This window comes from Mesoplodon mirus, assembly GCF_964341445.2.
Source record: "Mesoplodon mirus genome assembly, chromosome: 13".
Lineage (NCBI taxonomy): Eukaryota > Metazoa > Chordata > Mammalia > Artiodactyla > Ziphiidae > Mesoplodon > Mesoplodon mirus.
Window position 1 is genome coordinate 76,592,252 of NC_138989.1, and position 23,786 is coordinate 76,616,037.

Below are 23,786 nucleotides of genomic sequence, written 5' to 3' on the forward strand. Positions count from 1 at the left end.
GGAAACTGAGTGTTTAAGTAACTTGTTCAAGGTCCCAAAGCTGTCAAATGACAGAACCAGGATCTGATATCAGTCTCTAAAACCAAACTCTTGCCCTTTTTACCCCCAGATTATAAAGGCTCTTAACATAATGTATTTTAACTACTCTGTAGATAGTCTTATATGTATACACATGTATTCATTTAATTTAAAAATTGGGCTATTTTTTCTATAAATTTCAAAATGGGTGTTAAAAAAACTATAAATAGACAACTAGACTGAAGTACTCCTTTTTATGAAACCTAGGGAATTTTTTTAAGTATTTTTTTTAATATTTGCATTCCTTCTATCTGAGAATTATCCATACCTGTTTTTTTGTTTGTTTGTTTTGGGTTTTTAAAAAATATATTTATTTATTTTTGGCTGCATTGGGTCTTCCTTGCTGCACGCGAGCTTTTCTCTAGTTGCGGCGAGCCAGGGCTACTCTTCGTGCAGTGCGCAGGCTTCTCCTTGTGGTGGCTTCTCTCGTTACCGAGCACAGGCTCTAGGCGTGCGGGCTTCAGTACTTGCAGCACTCCGGCTCAGTAGTTGTGGCTTGCAGGCTTTAGAGCACAGGCTCTGTAGTTGTGGCACACAGGGTTAGTTGCTCCACGGCATGTGGGATCTTCCCGGACCAGGGCTCGAACCCGTTTCTCCTGCATTGGCAGGCGGATTCTTAACCACTGCACCACCAGGGAAGCCCTGTACCTGTTTTTTTTTTAGTTCCATTTCATAACACAGCTAATTCCACATTGTTGCTAAACATAGCTGCAGTATTCAGCACACAAGGTAATTCTTACATGAAGAAATTAACTAATTTAGAACTTGATAGTAAAAAACTAACATCTGATATTTCTGACACAGTTGTTATTTATAATATAGTAATGACATCTCAAGTGGATTTGAACAGCAATAAATGCTTTCCTCTCTAATGATTCTATTTTTCACTTTAATATTTGGTTTCTGTGTACCATAGTGATCCTTTTACTCTTTTTTTTTCTGTTATCTCTTTCTTTTGTTTCCTTTTGACATTTCTTCTCCTACATTTTATCTATAAATTGAATTATTTTAAAGTGCTTCCAATGCTGGCAAATACAGTTGTCACCAAATCTATAAAAGGAGTTAGGAATAGCAAGTGCTGCTGCTCGTTTAGCAGTTGAGCGTTTAAAATGATTCCTGTGGCTCACTTTAATTTCATTAACCTGACTTATAAAATGTCAAAAGATAAGACCCTCTTAAAAGAAAAAAACCTGTAAAAGAAGTTCCATACAAATGAGATGACTGATGTTCACCCTAAAGTTTTCCATACAAAAGATTCTATTACTTCCACAATGCCTTAGTACTTCACATTTTCATACACTCAGAGAAATTCAGAAAAGATTCATGGTCATCCCCATTAGGTGTGATGCTGTGAGTCTAACATACATGTCCTTAAATGTCTTATTGTTTGCCACAGAAAGGAAGAACATCATAAATACATAACCTCAGAAGTCTAAAATTAGCTTTCACCTCCTTATATTTCAGGAAGGAGAGCACGGGCTGGATGAACATAAGCTCCACATGTTTCTGTCTGCCTTGCAGTCCTTGATCCCATCTCTCTTTGCATTAGTGCTACAGAACGCACCTTTCTCCAGCAAAGCCAAGCTTCATGGTGAAGTGCCACAGATAGAAGGTACTGAACTTAAATTAAGGAAGGAAGATGTAGAATATTAACAGCTTAGCTTCCCAAAGAATCGTTTCTGATTAAAAATGTAAAAGTCACTTTATATGACAGCATAATTACTACAATGTATTGTATGTGTGGAACTGCATGGTCGTAGATTGTATGATATCTCGGGTGAACTATATGGCTTCATCTTTTATGGATAAGCCTCGTGGTATTATTTTATAATATTTGTACTTTCTTTCCATTCTTAATCTAGAGCCTTTTTTTATAGCTTTTTTTTCAGTGTTATAAGTCAGAAATAAGTGTTTTCTTTCATTAGTAGAGCTGAATTAATAGTTACCAGGGCCAGTTTATGAAGCTTTTCATTTCCACTTTCTTTATGTTTTTTCTTCCCCAGCTATTTCATCTTATTTTCAGTAGGGGAAGGTAAATGTAATTACTCTTTCCTGCTATGTCCTTGATAGGAATATAAGCATATGCAGCACAGTTTCTTTTTTTTCCAAAAAAAAAGAATATGATTTGTTTTCAGAAATACATGAAATTGATAGCAAGAGCCAGTATTTTCTTAGCTCAAAGTCTAGCTAACTAGTAAGTGACCTTTGATCCATGGTACGTGGTAGCCCCACTGCACCTAACCCCCAGGATAAATGGCTATAGACAAGTTATTACTATGTATGAGATTCCTTTGCAGCTTTTTCAGATTTGTGAATTAGCCGTGTCTCTTACGGGCTTCTGATAGACAAAAGAATTATAACATTGAGAAAATCAACACACAGTGTTTTTAGAATTATAGTTTTCATGTAAAGTAAACTGGGCTACCGATAATCTTTGGGATATGAAGCAGTGTGTCCAAGAATACACAAAGCACAGCATAAAAATGGTGTATACTGTTAGAATGCCAGTTTTACTTCAAACATTGAGAATGGATGGGGTAGGGTTAGTTTACTATTTTTTAATGATATCGAGGAGAATAAAAATTCAAACTTTTAAGATAAATCTCCATACAGCACTCACAGCTGGCTGCTTGAGTTTCTACCCTGTCACTCATTAAGACACTTCATCTGCCTAGGGACTTCCCTGTCTTCCTAATTCCCTCTCTTTTTCCTTCTGTCTTGCTGTATTGTTCTGCTGGGGCCAGCATAACGAAGAACCATAAACTTAGTACTTTAACAACAGATATTTATTGTTTCACAGTTCTGAAGTGAACTCTCTAGAAGTCTGAGATCAAGGTGTCAGTAGGGTTGGTTCCTTCTGAAGGCTGTGAGGGAAAAGCTGTTTCATGCCTCTCTCCTCGCTTCTGGTGGTTTGCTGGCAATCTCTGGTGTTCTTTGGCTTGTAGATACATCACCCCAGTCTCTGCCTTCATCTTCACATTCCATTCTCCGTGTGTGTGTGTATGTGTGTGCACGCGCACGCACTTGTCTCTGTCCAAATTTCCCTTTTATAAGATCAGTTATATTGCATTAGAAGTCCACGCTATTCCAGTATGACTTCATCTTATCTAATTATATCTGCAACAACAATATTTCCAAATAAGGTCACATTCTGAGGTTCTAGGGGTTCGGACTTCAACATATGAATTTTTAAGGGAGACACAGTTCAACCCACAGCACTTGCTATCATTCCTTCATTTAGCAAATAATTCTTAAATGTCACCTATTGCCAAGCACATGTTAGAGATTAGATAGAAAATTTTCAAAGCTACTTTACCATCCTGAACGTATTCCTTCTGGTGTTTATGTGACCTTTCCTTGTGATTATGTCTTTATCATGCCAAAAATAATCTTTTAAGTTCTTATTGACTTAATTTGACCCTCTGACTTTTAATAGTAGCTGTAAATGTTAGTTATTATTCTCACATGTAGGTTATAATACATTTATTATAAATGAGGAAATATTATATCCTTATTTAGGGTCTATCTATATATCTATGTCTCTGTGTCTTTCTGTACGTACATCTGTATAATTTGGGATACAGTTTATTACAAGTGAAGATTTAATAGTTTTCTCTTACATAATGAAAATTCCAGAGCACTAGCTAATATTTATGTCAGGCACTATTTTAAACACTTGGGATACACTCATAAACAAAACAGACAAATATCTCTGCCATGAAGAGCTTACATTCTAGTGAGAGGGAAATACATTGAAGAGTCATAACAGTTGTTATTTTGCTGGATTTGAATAATTGTGGTAATTTTTTGATAATAAAATACCTATTAAAATGGCGTTCTGGGGACTCTTCTGTATGGTTACAAGTTAGGTGCTCAAATTTTAAAAAATCTTTTAAAATAGAATAATGTTTTGAGGTCCCTGAACCATTCTGATTGCTTATCTGTTAGAACTGAGTTATCCAAGTAATTGCTTATTTCTTGACATTGTTTTGCTTCTGTTGGACCTAGCTTTAAATCTTTGGACCTCACTTTGCCTATAATAAATCTTGACATTATCTGATTTACTTTTAACTGTTCCACTATTTTTCAATAATTTGTCAGTATTTTTGAAGGAATGATATATTGATACATTCCATCATAGTATCGCAGATTGTGACCCATATGATATAATCCTTTTTGAAATTATCAGATATGCTTCGACAGTATAGAAATATGAAGTATAGATATCCCTCACCATCCAAATCTATTTGATTCCTAGGTTGAGATAATGACAACTCAAGCAGAAACCTCAGATAATATGGGATACCATGTTACCTAAATTCATTTATTTGTTTGTTTGTGTGTGTATTATTATAGCAAATAGGAGACTTCAGCTAGCAAGGGATAACCTTTATCTGTACTTAAGATATTGTTAAAAGCCTTGGGCAGCATAGGAGGACAATACCATCTTAATTTTGTCTTTGAGCATTTTTAAAGTTATTTCATGTTTTCTTAAGTTTAATAATTATCATTACACCATTAATATGTTTTGAGAAAATGCTGCATCCTTAATTGTGTCTTTTTAGGGTGTTAACCTCTATGCAGGAGTTGCTAGGCCGTTAGGAATTTCTGTTCAACAGTTAATGAGCTGTTGGTAGCATTATTCACTTAACAGCCATCTAAAACTTGTTCTTTAATAACCTGGAGTCTAATTATGATCTGTAGAATCATAGATTTTATTGATGTGTTCAAATTTTACAGTATACTAGTGTGTATTCATGTTTTATTTACATAATTTTAAAAGTAATTTTTTCAGTTTTTCCCCCAAAACTTTTAAAGTATATACATGAGACTCTGGTTATAATATTTATAATACATTTTTTAATAATAATTTTGCTTTATCTTACTGGTCACTGGTTTTAACACTTTATAGTAACTTAATGTTTATCAAACTATGGAACATTTTTTAAATAAATCATTTAATATTGGAGATTAAATACTTAAGAAGCCTGTTCAGCTCAAGTTTTAATGTATTTTAGGTCATTTCTCTGGTATTAAACAGTTTTTCCCTACTGTCAACCTATTAGTTTCTTGCTGCCTGAAGGAAATATTTTATCATAGTTATTAGTTTTTGACATAAACAGTCTGGTGGAATTACAAGTCTTTTTATTTTTTTAAAACCAAATTCAAATCCATATTTTAGCTGAGATCTTATTTTGTGGCCAATTTCAACTTAAACTAAGTGAAATTTTACTCTTCACTGGCAAGCTCTTTCATTACAATATTCATTTACTAGTTATTTAGTCTCATAAAATCTTAATTTTTGAGATTTGCTAAATTTGTTCACATGTGACAAAAATTTACAGTTGATCCTTAAACAACAGGAGTTTGAACTGTACACGTCCACTTATATGTGAATACTTTTCAATAGTTAATGCTATAGTACTACATGGTCTGTGGTTGGTTGAATGTGTGGATGTGGAAGAACCTCTGATACAGAGGGTCGACTGTAAGTTGTAGGCAGATTAACCCCTGATTGTACAGGGATCAACTGTATTTCATTTTTTTCTAAAAATGGTTTAATTAATATATTTTAGTTTTATATTTAAAGTCTATAATAAGCTAAATAAATATTAGGAGGCAGAACCTTACTTTTCTTTTGACAGAATAGCTAACTTTCCAAACTGTCATTTTCTGTGTGATTTATTTTGCTTCTAATTTTTATAGTGACTAGGTTCCCTCGGCCTATGTCGCCTCTTCAAGATGTGTCTACTATTATTGGAAGTCGTGAGCAACTGGCAGTACTGCTACAACTTTATGATTACCAGCTGGAACACGAGGGTACAACAGGCTGGGAGAGTTTACTATGGGTTGTCAATCAATTGTAAGTTACCACCTCCGTATTCATTTGGTACATCTCAATCAGTTGAATGAAAGATAGCTTACTATATTTAGCCTGGGCACTGAGGGACAAAATATAACAAAATATTAAAAAACACATAGCAAAACATAACTCGGCATCATCTATGGTAAATTTCTTTAGGAGAGGAGATTTATACTACTAGATACGTAGTTATTTATCTATGAAGATGGTGCTGCTGTATTATGTCAGAAGACCTATCTGCTGCCTTATTGTCTACAAGTGGTGATGGATTTTAAACTACATCCAGACTTTTCATTTTTGAGGCTAAAGTGGATGATGCCATGTTAGCCAAGCTCTTGTATGAAATATCAGCTCCATTGATTTGTCTCATTAACTCCATACTTAGAACCCTACCATTAAGATTCCATATATTTTATGGCAATCAGTTAAAATTTATTTTAAGAACTTTATACAATATAAACTGAAGACTTTGTAAAGGGTCCCAGACAACTCCTTTGCATTCCAATTTTACTAGCTAGGAAAAGCAGAACAGAAGATATTGTTAGATTTGCATTGTTTCAGAAATTGGCAAGGAAACAGTAATTTATTTGTACCCCTGCCTATTTTTCTTTCCTTTCATATTCAGGTTGCCACAGCTTATAGAAATAGTTGGCAAAATTAATGTTACTTCAACTGCCTGTGTCCATGAATTCTCCAGATTTTTCTGGCGCCTTTGCCGGACATTTGGCAAAATTTTTACAAACACTAAGGTAAAAGCTTGTATTCCATGTTTTCTTATATGCAAGAGACATAGAAATGTAATGTGTTAATTAATGCTCTAACAGAGTAAATAAAAGCGTGAGCCCTTCCTTTATTCAAATTATCTTTTAATACCTTAGAAAACTGTGATAGTAAAGGAAAATTCTAGTCAGTAATATTCTTCTCTTTATTGATTTTCAGAAGATGATTTAGCCAAAACTTAATTTGTATCCAGATTTGGATATAAGATCTACTCACTGTGGATATCTCAAAGCTTTCTAGCATAGGAAGTATCAGCTAGGGGACTCAACTGTGATTCTTTGAATGTGTTTCTGGTACTTTACCATCTACCACAGATTCAGGAAGCAGCCATTTGCTCAGCATGCTTTGGTCAAAACTTCAGGTGATTATAGAATCAAAGCAGCTTGTATAGAATACTTGCTACAAGATACAAGCTCTTGGAATAGAATGGACACTCGAGATAAATGCTACATATTTCAATCACTGTCACATTTGCCTATCTAGGTTATTCTGTAGTTTTAGCTATTAAATTGGAATGTCCTTAGGTCCCACTTTCTTCTTCAATCCTGTTAATCCATTTGTCTTCATAGCATATTGTTAAGCCAGTTCTTTAGAGCTCTAATAAAAACATAAAAAGATGTAATTGCTATAATCAAATGTTAATCAAGACATTTAAAAGGTAAAAATTTTGTGTAGCTCTTTACTATTAAACCTGTAGTTACTGAAACATTTAGAGCATGACAGTTTGGTATAGTGGACTGGACGAAATTCGGAAAATGGGTTATGACCCTGTTATGTTTGTATCCTATAATAAATCATTTAATGTATCTGTGCTTAATCTTTCCATGTGTGAAATGAAGAAGTTGCTTCAGTGTCATTTAATTCTATAAGTCCGATTCTGTAGATTAATCTTTTCACAGTGGTCTACATCTCAGTTTAAATGGAATTTGTAAATTAATATGCTTGACCTGTCAATAGGAGGACAAAAACCAGAGCTTGATGTTATTGCAGAAGAAACAAAATCATTTTACATTTTTCACTAACATGTAATTATTAAACAAATATAATTTGATTTTCCTGGTAATCACGCTTGGCACAATTTGTTTGACATCTCCAAAAGAAGTAGCTGTTATTTATTTTACTTTTTTTACAAAAACAATTAGGAGTTCATTTTAGCACTTAACAGTAAGTGGTTGACTTCAGTGGCCTGAAATCTGAAATCCAATAATGTTAAAAATAAAAAATTGAAACAAGCATTTGCTTTAATTTAAAATTTTAATGTTAAATTCTGTACTTGATGTTTAAAATTAAATTTAAAAGAAGTTAAAGACTAACCTAAGCCAATGGATATCACATGATGAATATGTTACTTATTGAATACCCTAAATGAATGGAATTTCATTTTCATTCCTTTTATATACAGCAAATTTTTTCAATAATTCTAATCATATAATACCTGCCTAAATACCCTTTCTAACATCAAGGTCAGTTTTAAGAGGTAGTAATTTCAAGCACTTTCACCTTGGAAATTATTTTAATTTAGTGAAGGAAACTAAAGGCCCTTCATAAAACTTGCTGACCTGAATTGATTTTTTAAAATATTTTATCTCTAAAAGGTGTTGTTTTCAGTAACTTAACTCTTTTTTTTTCCTATGGCTCTTAAGAATTGTTATGTTTTTGACTACTTGAATCAATGGTCTATAAAACAAAATAAATAAGTAGTGGTAGTAAACATTTTATTTATTTAACCATTGATTGGTCTGTTGAACTTGAGAATTTCTGGATATTTTCTTTGGGTTGCTTAGGTAAAACCTCAGTTCCAGGAGATTTTAAGACTGTCTGAAGAAAATATTGGTAAGTTTGTTCATTATTACTTTTTTTTTTTTTTTTTTTTGCTATACGCGGGCCTCTCACTGTTGTGGCCTCTCCCGTTGCGGAGCACAGGCTCCGGACGCGGAGGCTCAGTGGCCATCGCTCACGGGCCCAGCCGCTCCGCGGCATGTGGGATCTTCCCAGACCGGGGCACGAACCCGTGTGCCCTGCATCGGCAGGCGGATTCTCAACCACTGCGCCACCAGGGAAGCCCTACTTTTAAAAACAATTGAATCTCTTTACTCCAGCACAATACTTTATTCATTGTATGTAAAGTGTATAAATAAACTAGCAAGTACAATTGAAAAGGAAGATTTATACTATGGAATTCTTGGTTTTACAACTCTGCCACATCTAATATCCTTTCCATGGGGTGGCAGTGAGATTAATCTTTGTCAATTTGACTGTAAATATCTACCTTCACCGTAATCAAATTGACCTAAAGCTGAGCTTCTCAAACTGAGTACTTGTACCCTTGGAGAGTTGAAGTGGTGTATTCGAGATACTGAAAAGGAAAAAAATAAAGAGCATCTAATTCGTAATTAGTTACTTAAAACTCTTCAAACTTAAAACAAATTGTAATTGAAGAGAATGCAAGATACACATATATGTTTTTTAAATGAAACATGAGATTTTAAAGACACTACAGGCGTTAACGGGCAGCTCCGGCCCCTCTGTTCGTAGTTCTCACGTATCTGTCTTAAGAAGTGTCGTTGTAGCACCACTGGCCGAAGAACCCCTTTATGTGTGGATCTTATGTCCGTGTGTATTTTTCTAATGTCTTAGGAACACATTGTGAAAAATGTTAGGAACAAAAATGTATAGGCCCCCTGTTTTGTTTTTAAACTTGGTCGATTTTGAATGTATAGGTAATTCTTATCTCAGTCCTACCTTAGTGATTTGAATTGAGTCATCTGAAAAACTCCATTTTGGGCTGTCCTCAGAGATAGTTAGAGAATGAATAAATGATTCCCTTTAAGTTTGAAAATGTCGATGAGATTTTTTTTTTGACAAATGCTTCCCAAAGTTTATATTTAATAGCTTTCTAAAGGGTTAAGGCTTGGAATACCTAATAGTTGGTATTATCTCTTTAGTTAATTATTAATTCTGATGATAAATTGGTGAAGAATATTTATATATTTTTGGAAACTGATAGTTTTTAGAATTATTAGTTAGCTGTGAATATTTAGCTGTTCGTATGGGAAGTGATTATTAACCACTGTATATACAGTCTGTATCTGTGAATTCAACTTAAGCTTATGTTCCTAGCCTCAGATTTACCTCTCAGCTACCATAGTCACAGTCAACCAACATCAGTACTCCCCAAAAGAAAAAATTACCCTTACCAAGAGAATAAACAAACCTCAAATATGAATTGATATGAAAATGGAACTTTCTTTTTTGCTGAAAATTCTTTCAGGACAGTTAAATACATTTTTTCAAATCTATTTCTTTATGAACTACTTTCTGAAAAGAATTTAAAACCATATTAAAAATAGAAAAAAGTAATTTAAAAAATTTTGAGTACATAAAAGCAAATGTAAAGCACTTAAAACAGTGCCTAAAAATCAATAAGTGAGAGCTGTGGTGCTATAAATAGCAACTGTCATATCACCTCTGGAACATTTTTATTTTTAAATAATCTACGCATGCTTCATAAGAAAATCTCTTATGTTACAGTAGTCACAGGACACTCACCTGTGATTGGATGCTTTCCCCTCTCCCCATGCTTTACTTAGCCTCCCTACTCCATGAAAATAATCAGGGCTGAAAACCCCTATACAGGATGCAGGAGGAACTCTGGAACTAGGCTAGCACTGGAAACTAAGTCGTGTCTCATATCTGGAAGCAGGTAAAATGTATATCTGGGTGCCTCCTTTCAGCTGAGTGCCTTTATGTTTTACTGAATACTGCAAATTTAAAACCTGACAATTTATGAAGACCTGCTTATATGGGCACTTGGGAGAGTGTTAAAGAAAGCTCTGATTTCTGACTGCAAATAACAGTAGAGCATCTCATTTTGGTTATTAAAGTTTATCCCATCTATCAAAACTCTTTATGCTAATGGCTCTGGAAAGTATTAAGTTGTATAATATTTTCACAACCACCAGTGGATATGTGTTTTAATCAAAATATTTTTCAAAGTAATATTTATTTGTAAGCCTTGTAACCAGTTGTAATTTTAAATATAATTTCTCTTATGACTTTGCTTTACATTTAAAGCATACTCAGATTTTTTAAATTGTTTTTGTGATTTTAGATTCCTCAGCAGGAAATGGGGTCCTCACTAAAGCTACTGTCCCCATTTATGCAACAGGAGTCCTTACGTGTTATATTCAGGTAAGGGAAAAATTCTTTTGCTGGAAAATTTAAAGCACTTTCTATTTAGAAAGATAGCTAATATTATGTCTTTTAATGTGTTTATAATTGAAAATGTTACCCATAAATGAAAACAAAATTTATTTATTCATTTCATTCAATAAATAATTTACAGTGGCGAGCATATTTCAGTAATAGTCTCTGAGGAAAATCTCTGTTGGACAAATAAATTTAGAGATTCTGTGCTTCTTGATATTTTGTTAGAGGTGTTAGATTGCACTTATTTAGCAATTTCTTTGTGTTTCCTGATAACTTTTTCATTAATAAAACAACAAACAAAGCGCATGTGTTAGGTGAAGCAAACTACAAAATGCTGTAGCATACTATATCATCGTTTTTAGTAAGGTACTTTTTAGTAATACTTTATTTTTCTTAATTGTTACTGCATAATAAATTACCCCAAAACATAAAGGCTTATTATAACCCTTTTATTTGCTCACGGTCTTTGCTCAGCTAAGCGTCTCTTCTTGCTGGTAGTCGCTTGTGTTGCTGCATTCACTTGGTTGGTTGGTAGGGGGTTCAGCAAGGATGGCTGAGCTTCAGTCTCCATGTAGTCTTGGGGCCTCTCTCTGTCCTCAGGGCCTATGGAACAGCAGAGCCAGACTCATTACATGGTGGCTCAGGGCTCCCCAAACTGCAAAATCAGAATCTGCTAGGCTAAAGCCTAGGCTTGGAATTAGCACATCACTACTACTGCATTCTATTGCTAAAAGCAAGTCACAGGCCCAGCCCAGGTTCAAAACGAGGGAACTAAATGAAAGCATGAACCAGGAGATGTGGTTCATCGGTGGTCACCAACGTAACAGACCATCTCACTCTACTTAACATTGTTTTAAGTAAACATATTATGTTTATTAAGGCACGTCAGTCATTTTTAAGTGTGAGGCAGTCCCACCTGTGAGGCGAGGATAAGGCCTCAAGATAAAGCATTTTTAGGAATTAGAATGTGAGAAGCAAACAGCAAGATCTTTTTCCCCAAATTTACCCAATTAATACCTAATTTCTTTTGCCTTTTGTATTCAGAGTACAGCAGTTCATATTTATTGCACTCTTCTTCCAAAATAGATTTGAGCCATCCTATAATATTAAAATATAGTTCTACAGTATCATATGATACCTTGAAACAGAAGCTCCAACTCTGTTAAAGTAGTACGGTATTCTTTTAAACTTTTCTACACTAGTTTCTAAGACTACTCCATAATATGTATACACAGAGAATCCCTGTGTTTAGAATATTTTAAGTCATGTAACCTTAACAGATTGTATCTACTGTTATTCTTAAATGCAAGGAGATTAAGTCCTAGCACATATTACGAGGCACAATAGCGTGAATACCATTTTCCTCTTTAGTTTTAGAAGCTCTTCCAGCATAATAACAAGTGTGATATCAATATTTTTCTCTTTCATTTTTAAGCTCTGGCAGTTGGTTAGTACGTTGCTTTTTACCATAAATGGTATTTTAAGGCAGAATGAAGTACAAAGTTTGCCTCATGGTAGTCCCTCAGTATAGGTTTGTTGAATAAATGAATAAAGACATGTTTTTAGAGCCACTATATGAAATCCAAATATCTAAAGAGATAAGAACTTTCCTGCTGGTTACAAAATGTGAATTGAGGTGGCTGTCCTAGATTGCCCACACCAGCTGTTAATATTTTTCTTACTAAACCAAATTTTCTGTTAGAGTTAATCACGCCCTGATTGCTTTGGTAAACAAAACCTATTTTGAATCAAATACATGAGCAGTATTAAATTTCAAAGCTGAGAAATAGTATTATAGTAAATTTTCAAATCAAAGGAATCCATGCTCATTTAGAAGTATATTTCATAGGTCTTATTTCACACTTAAGTTTTTTCAGATTTACAGTTTATCTTCCAAATTTATGGATACTCTGTTTAATATAGTAAGCGACTATAAATGAGTGAGATCTGTATTCCAGCATAGCTCTGATGCTGGTTTGTCAGTGTCTAAGTTCTTCCCTAAACAGACTGGCGTATTATAAAACTGCTGTGTCCATTCTTTATTCATGCTGATCATTACTTTTGTCAATCACTTATCTGTACCTCATTCTAAATTAACCTGACCATGTAGAAAAAAGGTAGGTGGTAATCTAGTCTTCCTCATGGATCTCTTGATATGTACAGAAGCCATTAATTGTTGAGCTAATAAAGACCTAAAGACAAAATACCTGACTCTATATATATTTATTCTCTGATAGAATGTCAGATTCCCTCCCTTACAGATTCAGGTTAATTTAACATACAGTTGTTTTTTTAACTTTCCTATTTAGTAGACCTGCTTTTTCTAACATTTTTCTTAATACAGTACTGTGTAAGAAAAAAGAAAGAAACATTTTTTCAGATTATTAAAATAATGGTTTGTAAAAGAAAGATTAAATGTAAAGATTATTTTTTAGTCAAGGGTGTGACTGTTTTAAGAACACAGTGGTCTGTATTTCAGCAAATGTGAAGCTTCTTCTCACCACTAATAATTTCTCAGATATCAATTTTCTACTATTAGGAGGATAACTATTTTAGTGGTTTGTATTTAAGTATTTAGAGCCAAAGTTAATGGGAAGTAAAATTGGTAAAATAGATTTTAATAAAAGAATATACCTTGTTATGTTTTAAACCAGAGCTATCTAATCGGTAGTGCAATGATGTAAGTAATCTGTATCTGAGCTGTCCGGTAAGGTAACCACTAACCACACATGGCTGTTAAACAACTTGAATTGTAACTAGTGCAACTCAGGAACTGAATCTTTTATTTACTTCATTTTTAGTTTAAATATAAGTAACCACACGTGGTGAGTGACTACCATATTGGACAGCACAGGTCTAAATCTGTGAATCAAGATAGTCTTTGTCCTCATACCATTGTGATCATAAATATGCTTAATAAATATCTTTAATTAAAATGCTCCCAAATTAGGATATTTTCCCCTTATTTGGTAAAATTTTCTAATTATAGTTAGGAAATTATGGTTTTAGTTCTACTTGATTGCGTGGAAATTCATTATCAGTCTTTTTCCTCTGTAGGAAGAAGACCGAAAGCTGTTAATTGGATTCTTAGAAGATGTAATGACCTTGCTTTCATTATCTCATGCTCCTCTTGATAGCCTGAAAGCTTCTTTTGTGGAACTGGGGTAAAAATAATAGCTTATAGTTTTTTAAAAGCTATATAAAGTTTTAAAATTGGATTTATAGAGTACATACTTTTAGTCTAAAAAGATTGGCAAACACACCAAATCTCTTGGTTTTGAGACTTAAGATTTTTTTGTTTGTTTTTTGTTTTTCCTATTTGTACATTCTTAATATTTTGTAATCAATGCATTATAATAAAAGAATGGGGGAAAGGATACAGACATATCTTCTTTGAAGCAGTTGGAGAAATAAAGTCAAGTACAGATTTGAAGAAAATTCAGTATCCCAAAACTGGAAAAGGAGCCCCAAGTGAAAGCCAGCTCCTTAGGCTCCTTTTTCCATTCCATTTGATTTGCCTAGTCCCTCATAAGCACATCATCTAGCTGCTTAAGTAGTTTTATCTCATTCTTTACTTATGTGTTTATTAATAATACGGTCCCACATTTGGATAGGCTTCACAGCCAACTTACCCTTCCATATAGGTGATTTGAGTTATCCTTATTGATCCTACAAACAACCATATGATGTAAATAGGACAGTATTGTCCCAGATTTTTATAGATGCAGAAATTAAAACCCACAGAGGTTATAACTTACCCATCTGGCTCTTAATCCAGTGTTTTTTTCTCATAAGTAATAAATTTTATTTTACTTTATTTTTTTATAATTTTAACTTTTATGCTGTTAAAGAGTTGAAATATCTATCATAATTGCAAATACTTAGAGAAACTAAAAGTATAGCTCCTGACTATGCTAAAAGTTTGTAGTTTTATAAGGCGACTTCCTTTTTTAAAGAATCTTAGATGTAACCTATTAAACCATGCAAAGTAATTCTATATGTTTTGCCAATATTTTTATCATTAATATTCCTCATAAATGTAGTATTTTTCAATGCACCAGTAAGGCAAAATAGACTTTAATGAAAGAATATACCTTTTTATGTTTTAAACCAGAACTATGTGGCTCTCACTTTTAGCATTGGTTTTTTCTCTTTCAGTGCAAATCCAGCCTACCATGAGTTATTGTTAACTGTTTTGTGGTATGGTGTTGTCCATACTTCAGCACTTGTGAGATGTACTGCTGCTAGAATGTTTGAGGTATGTAAACAAACGCTTCTGTTGGTTCAGATCATAATGATTTTCTTTGGAAGAGGGAGAGGGAATATTTCTTCAAAAGGCAGAGAGGCTTTTCATACTATGGTATATTGATGTGTATTTTATGCACTGAAGAGTATCTAGTTGTGTACTGTGTGATGGGGCAGAAATTTAGCTTTGGTACATTTCAGATTATTTCCTAGCCTTATTGATTCCTTGAATGTTATTGTATTATCATTTCCATTTCTCAGAATTTCTTTTAAATCTTATTTTAATTTCCATCCTATGTAAATCTTCCTGGCTATACTTTCTATTTACTGAGGCACACAGCTATTAAAATAAAGTAAAACAATATAAGATATCTTTAAAGTTATAAAATATAGTTGGATTCATGAGTAAAATGTAGTTGGATTCAATACTTGAAATTATGGAAATATTTATTTTACTGATTATTCCTACTTCATTATTCCCTCACCTTTCATATCTGGAATAACAACATCTCTATACATTAACTGCCCATAGACTTATAAGACAAAAGAGACTTCATATAATTTAACTAGATTTTCTTAAATTGCCACCTACCCAAGTTTAGTATGAAAATTGGAATACCTATCTTTTTATCCATCATAGAGGAAATTATGTTAGCCTAGTGTACATATATATATGTTTCTAGAACTTGAATTTGAGCACTAAAAATGGTTTAGAGTGTTATTTACTGTTCTTGAGTCTTCTCTTAGAGCCATACTGGCTGGGTTCAGTGTCTTGTCTCTGCCACTTAATGCCAGTTTCAAACTTCTTTGTGGCTTAGCTTTCTCATCTATAATGTAAGTGAAGATGATAATAATAAGTATCCATCTCAAAGGATTTTGGTTAATATTAAATGAATTAATACTTCTAAGGTCTTAAAACAGTATCTGGCACATAATAATAAGAGCTTAATAAATGTTAACTATCATTATGATTACTGTTTTTTTTTAATATGCTGTTACTTCACAAAATAACATAATAGTTTAGGAAAAGTATACTTATCCAAACTAAAATTGTCCTTAATACACATGTGATTCTTAAAATATCTTAAAGCACTTATTTTCATAAGAATTAGACCATTCAGTTTTTCCTGAATTTCAGAATTTTTACATAATTTAAGATAAATTGCAATCTAAAGGATAGAGCACTGACAGATTCGAAATATATACCTTCTAAAACTCTTAAATATATAAAATAGATTTGTGGAATCTAAAGAAAATTCCATCCTTATGAGGAGGTTGAAAATCCTCTGAACATGTTATTCCCACAATTATACATATTTGATCAAAAAAAACTAATCACATGTTCTTTGTCAAGATAAATTCCAAATTAAAAATTCAGTTAGATGTCTAGCATAAGTGCCTTCTGGGTATAAATAATTTTTGATTATTCAGTATGCTGAAAAATAATTATTACCATGAAAGAAGAAAGTTTTTCTTTAGCCTCCTTTCCCCCACCAAAAGAAAAAAGTATCCTATTTCTTTAATGTACTCACTTAATAGGATTTTTTCTAAGACCATAACAGCTATTTCTTTCTCTTAAACCATTTATTTCTAAAACGTATGTATATATTGGTGAAGCATACAATATAAATGAAAATAAAGAAAATGAAGCATCCTCCCTTTTTACTTGTTTCTGTGGGGTTTTTTCTGCCTTATTTCTTACATGTGGTTTTTGTCTGGTTTTGGTTTCTATGTCTGCTGTCAGTGCTTGTTGGAAACTACACCTATGCTTAAGCAGTTTTCAGTGTTCTCTCAGGTTGATTATGAGTTTCTGAGTCTAATCTGAGAGACTTATTTTAATGATTTTTCAAGTTCATTTATGATAAAAAAAATTTTACTGAGCATGTCGGTAAAAGTCATTAGGAAAAATTAAAGTTACTTTTTTGTCAGTGAGGCTTATTTTGAATAATATTGTATTAAAAGAATAATTATTTCATAAGATTTCTTTTGATAGTAATACTTTATAATTTACAGTTATGCCTGCTTCCCCCACCCCCAAAATGAGTTAATTCGAAATAAAAACATAAAAAACAGGTCACTTAAAATTTTTAATTTTTTTAACGTGAGACCAGAAACTACTGAGAAGAAAGCAATAAATGGATATACCAGGAACATAATATGAGATACTTAGTGAAATTGAACACTAAATTTAGCTCTGAGTTTTCAGACAGCAGGGCAAAAAGGGGAAATCCAATCAGTCATATTATTCTCATTGTTAAATAAGAGACAGTATATTCTTGATGTAACAAATTATTATTGAAATTGATTTATAAAAGAGACTTTATTATGTGACTTCCAGTGTGACATAATGGATTTCCCAAACGATGCAGAAAAGAACTTCATATAATGATTTCTTACATCAATCATAAGGAGATAAATCAGGTAACATTAAGACCACAACTCAAAGAAGGCGTGGGCTTTTAAGGCAAATGGGACTGAGTCCATTTTCTTGCTCTACCTCTTTGGGGCTCTAAAACCCTGGGCAAGTTATTTAACTTCTCTCAGGCTCAGTTTCTTCATCTGTTAAAACATTAATAATAATAATACTTACCTCATCATGTTTAAAAATCAAATGATAAAGTGTGTCTAAAATGTGTAATAATTAATAGCTCTTAAATTTTGCTTTCCGATTTTCCAGCTTATTAAATTAAACCTAAAAACTCCAGTGCAATGAAAAATTAACTTGCCCCCTGGATTATCCCTTTTTTTTTTTTTTAATGCTTTTTGGCTGGCACAAGATAGACATTTCAAGATACACTTTACTAATTCGAATCTAAGCTACCTTATTTATAAAATGATACAGAGAAGAAAGTTGTATTTAATGTATTTGAACTTCTTCCCCCTATTTCTTTCTACCTGACATCTGTAATGTTTAAGGTAGTAACAGAAGTTCTTTTGTCATTTTATTCCTGCCTAAATTATCCATGGTTCTGTTGAAATAAAAATTATTTCAGAATACTGAAGTAGATTCTAAAATGTATCAGTTGTTAAATGGTAACAGATAATTGTAAAATTAAAAATCTCTGAAAAAGGGAGCTCTGCTCTCTGATGTGCTATGTAGGAGGAATAGTTAACCCAACACAGTGTTGCGTTTTTGTTACTAAAAATTCCACAGCATCTTCCATCTTCCATGAGGACTAGTTCCATTACAAGGTGAAGAGATTGATTAGCATTTAGGATTAATTTGTGTTTACATTCTGAAATAGAGAATGTAGGATTAGGATGTTACCCTTTTCTGTTGAACTCATAAAATTCCGTGATTTTTATAAAAACAACACGTACAGCTCAATATTGTCCTCTTGTTCTGCGATTTAGGGTTGGTTGCAAATGAATTGTTTTTATGATTAGATTATAGAAATAGGTCTAATTGTGCTCATTGTATTTTTTTTATTTGAGCTTTTAGAGAAATGCAAAACAAAGAACTATTTTTAAACATTAACTACTTGGATGAGACAAAAACATTTTTTAATTAATAATTTCTTTTTCCAAATATATCACAAATCTTATGTCCTTTGAGTAGTCATAATAATTCAACTTGCATTTCTTGAATGCCTAGTCTTTGTCAGACACAATATTTAAGTATATTATTTGTAGTTAGTAGCACAATGATCCTTTAAGGTAGATGATAGTGTCACCATTTTCAGATGAGAAAACCGAGTTTCAAGGGATTATGTAATATATCTAAGGCCACATGACCAATAAGTGGAGAGCTAGAATCTGAACCCAGGTCTGATTCCCACATGAAATAAGTACTTTCCACTAGGCTGCATTATATCTCTGTACCTCAAGAAATAAAGCTACGTGATGTAAAAGATTGGGAATTTTTGTATGTGATTTTTAAATTTACTTGCGTTAGAACAATCAGAAGCAGTTTAGTGGTGGCTGCTAGCCATTTGAGTTTGGTTTAAAAACAGTCCAGTTTGTACCTTGTTGGTCATAACAAAATTATATCAGATTTATTTAAAGAATTTAACCATAGAACCCAGTATGTCTTCTTTTTAATTTCTTTTAAAAAAAAAAAAAGGTAAAGCTTTCTTTTAAATTGAACATGGAAATTGCATAGACTATTTGACCAAAAGTACAAACTGCCATTGAATTGGTAACAAACTGTTTTCAGGGACTGCTAGGCTGTGTAAGCTTTACTTTTCTCTTAAGCATTCTCTGCCTTTATAAAGCACTCTAGTAGCAATATTTGCTTAGCTTCTAATTTTGGTTTTGCTTTTGTGTTTTCTCTCTTTCTCTTGGTTGTACCTTTCTTCTCCCTGTGGCATTGTGTTTGCTCTTTCCATGCATCACCTGTGAATACCCCCTGCGCTGACCAATCAGCTGTTGGTGAAGGGGGTGAATGAAACTCTTGTAGCTCAGAGGGTTGTTCCTGCTCTCATAACTCTCTCCAGTGACCCTGAAATGTAAGTGTCGTTCCTGCCTTTTACATTCAGCATCCCTTTCAAAATGTGCCTGTCAAGAAATAACCATCAGCTTTTAAATTCACTGAAGACTAGATTTAGCTCTTTAAAATAATAATATTGGATTATGCTTACTTGATTTTAAACTTTATTATACTACTATTGATGTATTTTTTTAAGTCAACCTTCACAGTAAGCCTAATGACAAGGCCATATATTGAAAATAATATATTAGGAGTATTTATTAATCCTCAATAAACGCTTCCAAAACTTAAAACATGCTGATGGACTATTTCTTCCAAGCCAAGAAGGGATGCTCTGCTAATCTCACTAACATGTTATTACCAGTAAGTATAGTGGCATGAACCAGAGGCTTAACATTTTAATGTCTCGTGTGGGTGACTAAACCAAGAAAGGCCAATGAGTCTGCCTGCCCATCCTCAGTCACAGCTAACCCAGTTCTCATTCCAGTTTACCAAACCATTTTTTATTGCATGTTGACTGGTTTACAGCTGACTCTTCGAGGCATGAGTGAAGCGTTAGTTGACAAGCGGGTTGCTCCGGCCCTTGTTACCTTGTCCAGTGATCCTGAATTGTGAGTTTCACAGACTGCGACCTTAAGTTATCCTGTCTGTCTTTTTGAGCATTCTTCTTGGTCTGCTTTTTTTAAAATTTAATTTGTCATTGCTAGAGACTAATACAGTATATTTACCTTGTACTTACTTTGATATATATTTTAATAATAATCAGTTTTTCATCTCAAAGAAAGTTTCAGTTTCTTTCTTCTTTAATTTTAACAGCTCTGTCAGGATTGCCACAATTCCAGCCTTTGGCACTATTATGGAAACAGTTATTCAAAGAGAGGTAGGAAAAGACTGGAATTTATTTAATCTATGTACTGTTGAGGTGATGATAACACATTACTATACATGTACCCAGTAGCATCATACCCTTCATTTTATTTCTTAGTTACTTATGGGCCAGAAGAGGATCTCAGTATTTGAAAATATGATAGCCTACCAAAAGTATATTTTCATATGCTAAGGCAATCTCTAGTCTTTCTTCTCAACTAGAAAATTAAGTATAAGCCAACTCTCGGATGTTCTATTTTAAGTCTATCTGGATATTGCAGTTTTGAATAATCCTTCAAAGCAGATTTAGCTCCAAAGGCTTCTGTTATCCAGTAGACTTCTGGATAGTCTACATAAATTCCCAATTGCCAGTTTGTACAGATTTGAAGACAAGTTTTTCTCAGTTTCACAAACGGAGGCTAGAGGGTACCTGTGTTCTTGTAACTGTCATTGATAATCAAGCTGCAAGTCATGTCGTAGACTGGTATCATCCTTTTGTAGCACACATCACTGTGACAACCCTCTGTCACGCCTGCTTCAGGAGATTACCAAAGTCTTCCTCCCTAAATATGTATTTTGATTCAGAAACTTGTGATTTAATTTTCAGTTTGTTAGGTTCTATCTGCAACATTAACTATAAGACACTTCTCAAAATTAGTTATCAGAATTTTATTCTTTATTATCAAATTGGACATGTCCTTACACAATGAAAAACCCTATACATTAGAAAGTAAATTATTTGTGGGCATATCACTTAGCCACTTAAATGGAAAACAAGGTTTTCCATCTCATAGACATTTAACCAAAAAAAAAATTTTATATATATATATATATATATATATATATATATATATATATATATATATTAAACTGTTCTGCAAAATTTTTTTGTCATATAGATTTTTTTTATAACAAAAATTAAACAACTGTGTTAGTTGTGGGAAAAAATGTTTTCCGTTTTTTCACTTATATATTTCCCCGGTGGAGCAAAATAAAAAAACACATTGTTCTGCAAAGCTTGCAGTCTTGGCAGAATTTCACCATGTTCTTAAATCCCAAAATAAAAATGTCTTTTAGGGAAATATGAGTAAGATGTAAGTCATTAATGACTCATTGCTTTCAGAAGGTGAATAAGTGGGTAACTTACACTCTGATTTGTTTTAAGAATTATAATTTAGATACAAAATCATCAAAACTCTATCTTTATCCCTAAATATTGTGGGGTCTTTTCTACAGTTTGTCAGGGAATATTTGTGTTTTTAAAAAACAAAAAATGAATTAACAAGCATAAACAAAAATTTAAGATCTTTTCTGAGCCAAAAGACTAAATAAGTACTTATTTAATTCCAAATTTCTACTATTATGTTGATATAAGTCATTTGAATCCAGTGATGCAAGCCATGTTTAGTGTGTTTCCTTCTCTCAATTTGACTGTATAATATTCAATTTTAAGTTGCTGGAAAGAGTGAAAATGCAGTTGGCTTCTTTCCTGGAAGATCCTCAATATCAAGACCAGTATTCTTTGCATACAGAAATCATAAAAACATTTGGTAGAGTTGGGCCCAATGCAGAACCAAGGTTCCGAGATGAGTGTAAGTTGCATTTTTTTTTACCATTTTTCCTGAATTGTAAGAGCAAGACCATAAGCTTCACTGAGGATTTGTCATGTGTTACATGACACCTTTCTACACCTTATCTTTCATATACAGAAAGCTGAAAGTGAAACAAGTTTGTTATTGTGGATTGATCGGTATTGCTATTAACTGCTATTAAATGGCTTCTTATACTATATAGTGATTGCTGTAGACATATGAAAAGTAACTCATAAATAATTTCAAGTTATTTTTAAAACAATTCTTACTAACTTAATTTCAAAATACTGTGCTCATTATATTTAGAGCTTATTATTTAATTCTTATTTCTAAGGAAATTTTTATGCGTTTCTAGACATGTTCTTATGAAAGATACATTTCTTCCACTTAGCATGCCATTCCACTATTTTGTTTTAAATCATGGCTTGTTGATCTGCTAAATAATCTGCATGATGATCTGCTAAAGCGTTTTCTCCAGTTTCTATAGTATCACTTTTTACTTTATGACAACAATTTCTTTGGGTGGCATCAAAGCATCCAGTAATTATTACTCCAAAAGCATGACAGTTATCACTGTTATACCTTAGTCCTTTTATTTTTAGCAATTTGACGTGCTCTTGGAAAGTCCGCAAGTTTGGCTTCTTACATCAGTTTGGTTTCCATACAAAATTGGATTCTCCCATAGACTAGTTATTGCATATCTAACCTGGTATTTTTAAGATGAACAACAAAGATATTGTCAGGATTTGGACTGCAGTGTCCAAAAGGTCTGTTGAGGGCATGAACACATGTTGAGCTACAGAAACAACCACAAGGTTATTTTTCAATGGGTAATAGTGTTGGTAGCATGAGGAGAAAATAACAGTATTTCACAATCAGTTAACAGAAAAAGGTTTAGTATTTTAATTAGCATTAGGGATAGTTCCTCATCATAGTAACGTCAGATTTACAGGTGACCCTCTACAGGTGCTTTGACTAACTTTTTTGAGGCTGTCTGTAATTGCTCTGAAACAAGGAGAATAAGTCTTGGCTGTTGGATCAAGGAATAGGCTGAATAGGCAATGGGTCTTTGGTGGGTGCCATGTTGTTGAGTTAGTAACTGTGTAGAATATGATCTAACCTTTTTGTGTACACTCAAAAGAAAGATTTATGCATCACATAGAAAAGAGAAATATTCTTTTCATAATGGTCCCAAAATAACAATTAAAGATTGGCTTGAGAAAAAATTGAGAATAGCAGTTTCCACTGCTTGAATAGGTGTAGTAAACCATTATCCCTGAAGCCTTCAACTTACTGTATACCCACAGTATGTCTTATACAATCTTCCTTTACATTCTGGCACAACGAGACATTTTTTTTTTTAAGACAAAAAAATTTTTTTTCTTCTGTATTTACTACTCAATCAGTTGGCTTCTCTTTTGCTTTAAAACTTTACCCTGAGGAATTTAATGTCCTATATTAATAAGATTAATGGTAGATGAAGTAGAACCCGTATTGACAAGGATGCTATATTGTTATCCATCTGTATTTATAGACAGTTCCTGTTAGGAGTTTAGAGAAAGAACGAAGAATTGCTGGGTGGTAATGTCTTCCTTGGAGTGGCATTTTTGGATATTTTTCCCTCTATTTCTTAGAGAATAGAAGACATTGGTTCTTCCAGTGGCCCTTTTTCTCTCCCAACTCTTAGTTATTATAGGACCTTTTGGTCCTGATTTTATCTCAG

At 33.1% G+C, this 23,786-nt stretch overlaps 1 protein-coding gene across 3 annotated transcripts in view; it reads left to right on the forward strand.

The window, feature by feature from the left end:
- Window positions 1-23,786, forward strand: part of RELCH (RAB11 binding and LisH domain, coiled-coil and HEAT repeat containing) — a 122,794-nt gene that overhangs the window by 77,977 nt on the left and 21,031 nt on the right. The window contains exons 16-25 of one of the 3 annotated variants that reach the window (XM_082641542.1): window positions 1,543-1,690; window positions 5,785-5,941; window positions 6,567-6,690; window positions 8,506-8,554; window positions 10,833-10,912; window positions 13,988-14,094; window positions 15,089-15,188; window positions 20,133-20,215; window positions 20,421-20,484; window positions 21,925-22,063. In XM_082641542.1, the coding sequence (XP_082497668.1) occupies window positions 1,543-1,690; window positions 5,785-5,941; window positions 6,567-6,690; window positions 8,506-8,554; window positions 10,833-10,912; window positions 13,988-14,094; window positions 15,089-15,188; window positions 20,133-20,215; window positions 20,421-20,484; window positions 21,925-22,063 (1,051 nt within the window). Of the gene's footprint in view, window positions 1-1,542; window positions 1,691-5,784; window positions 5,942-6,566; window positions 6,691-8,505; window positions 8,555-10,832; window positions 10,913-13,987; window positions 14,095-15,088; window positions 15,189-17,513; window positions 17,599-19,540; window positions 19,624-20,132; window positions 20,216-20,420; window positions 20,485-21,924; window positions 22,064-23,786 lie in introns of those variants that run through there. The other 2 variants (XM_082641541.1, XM_082641543.1) reach the window with 2 other exon arrangements.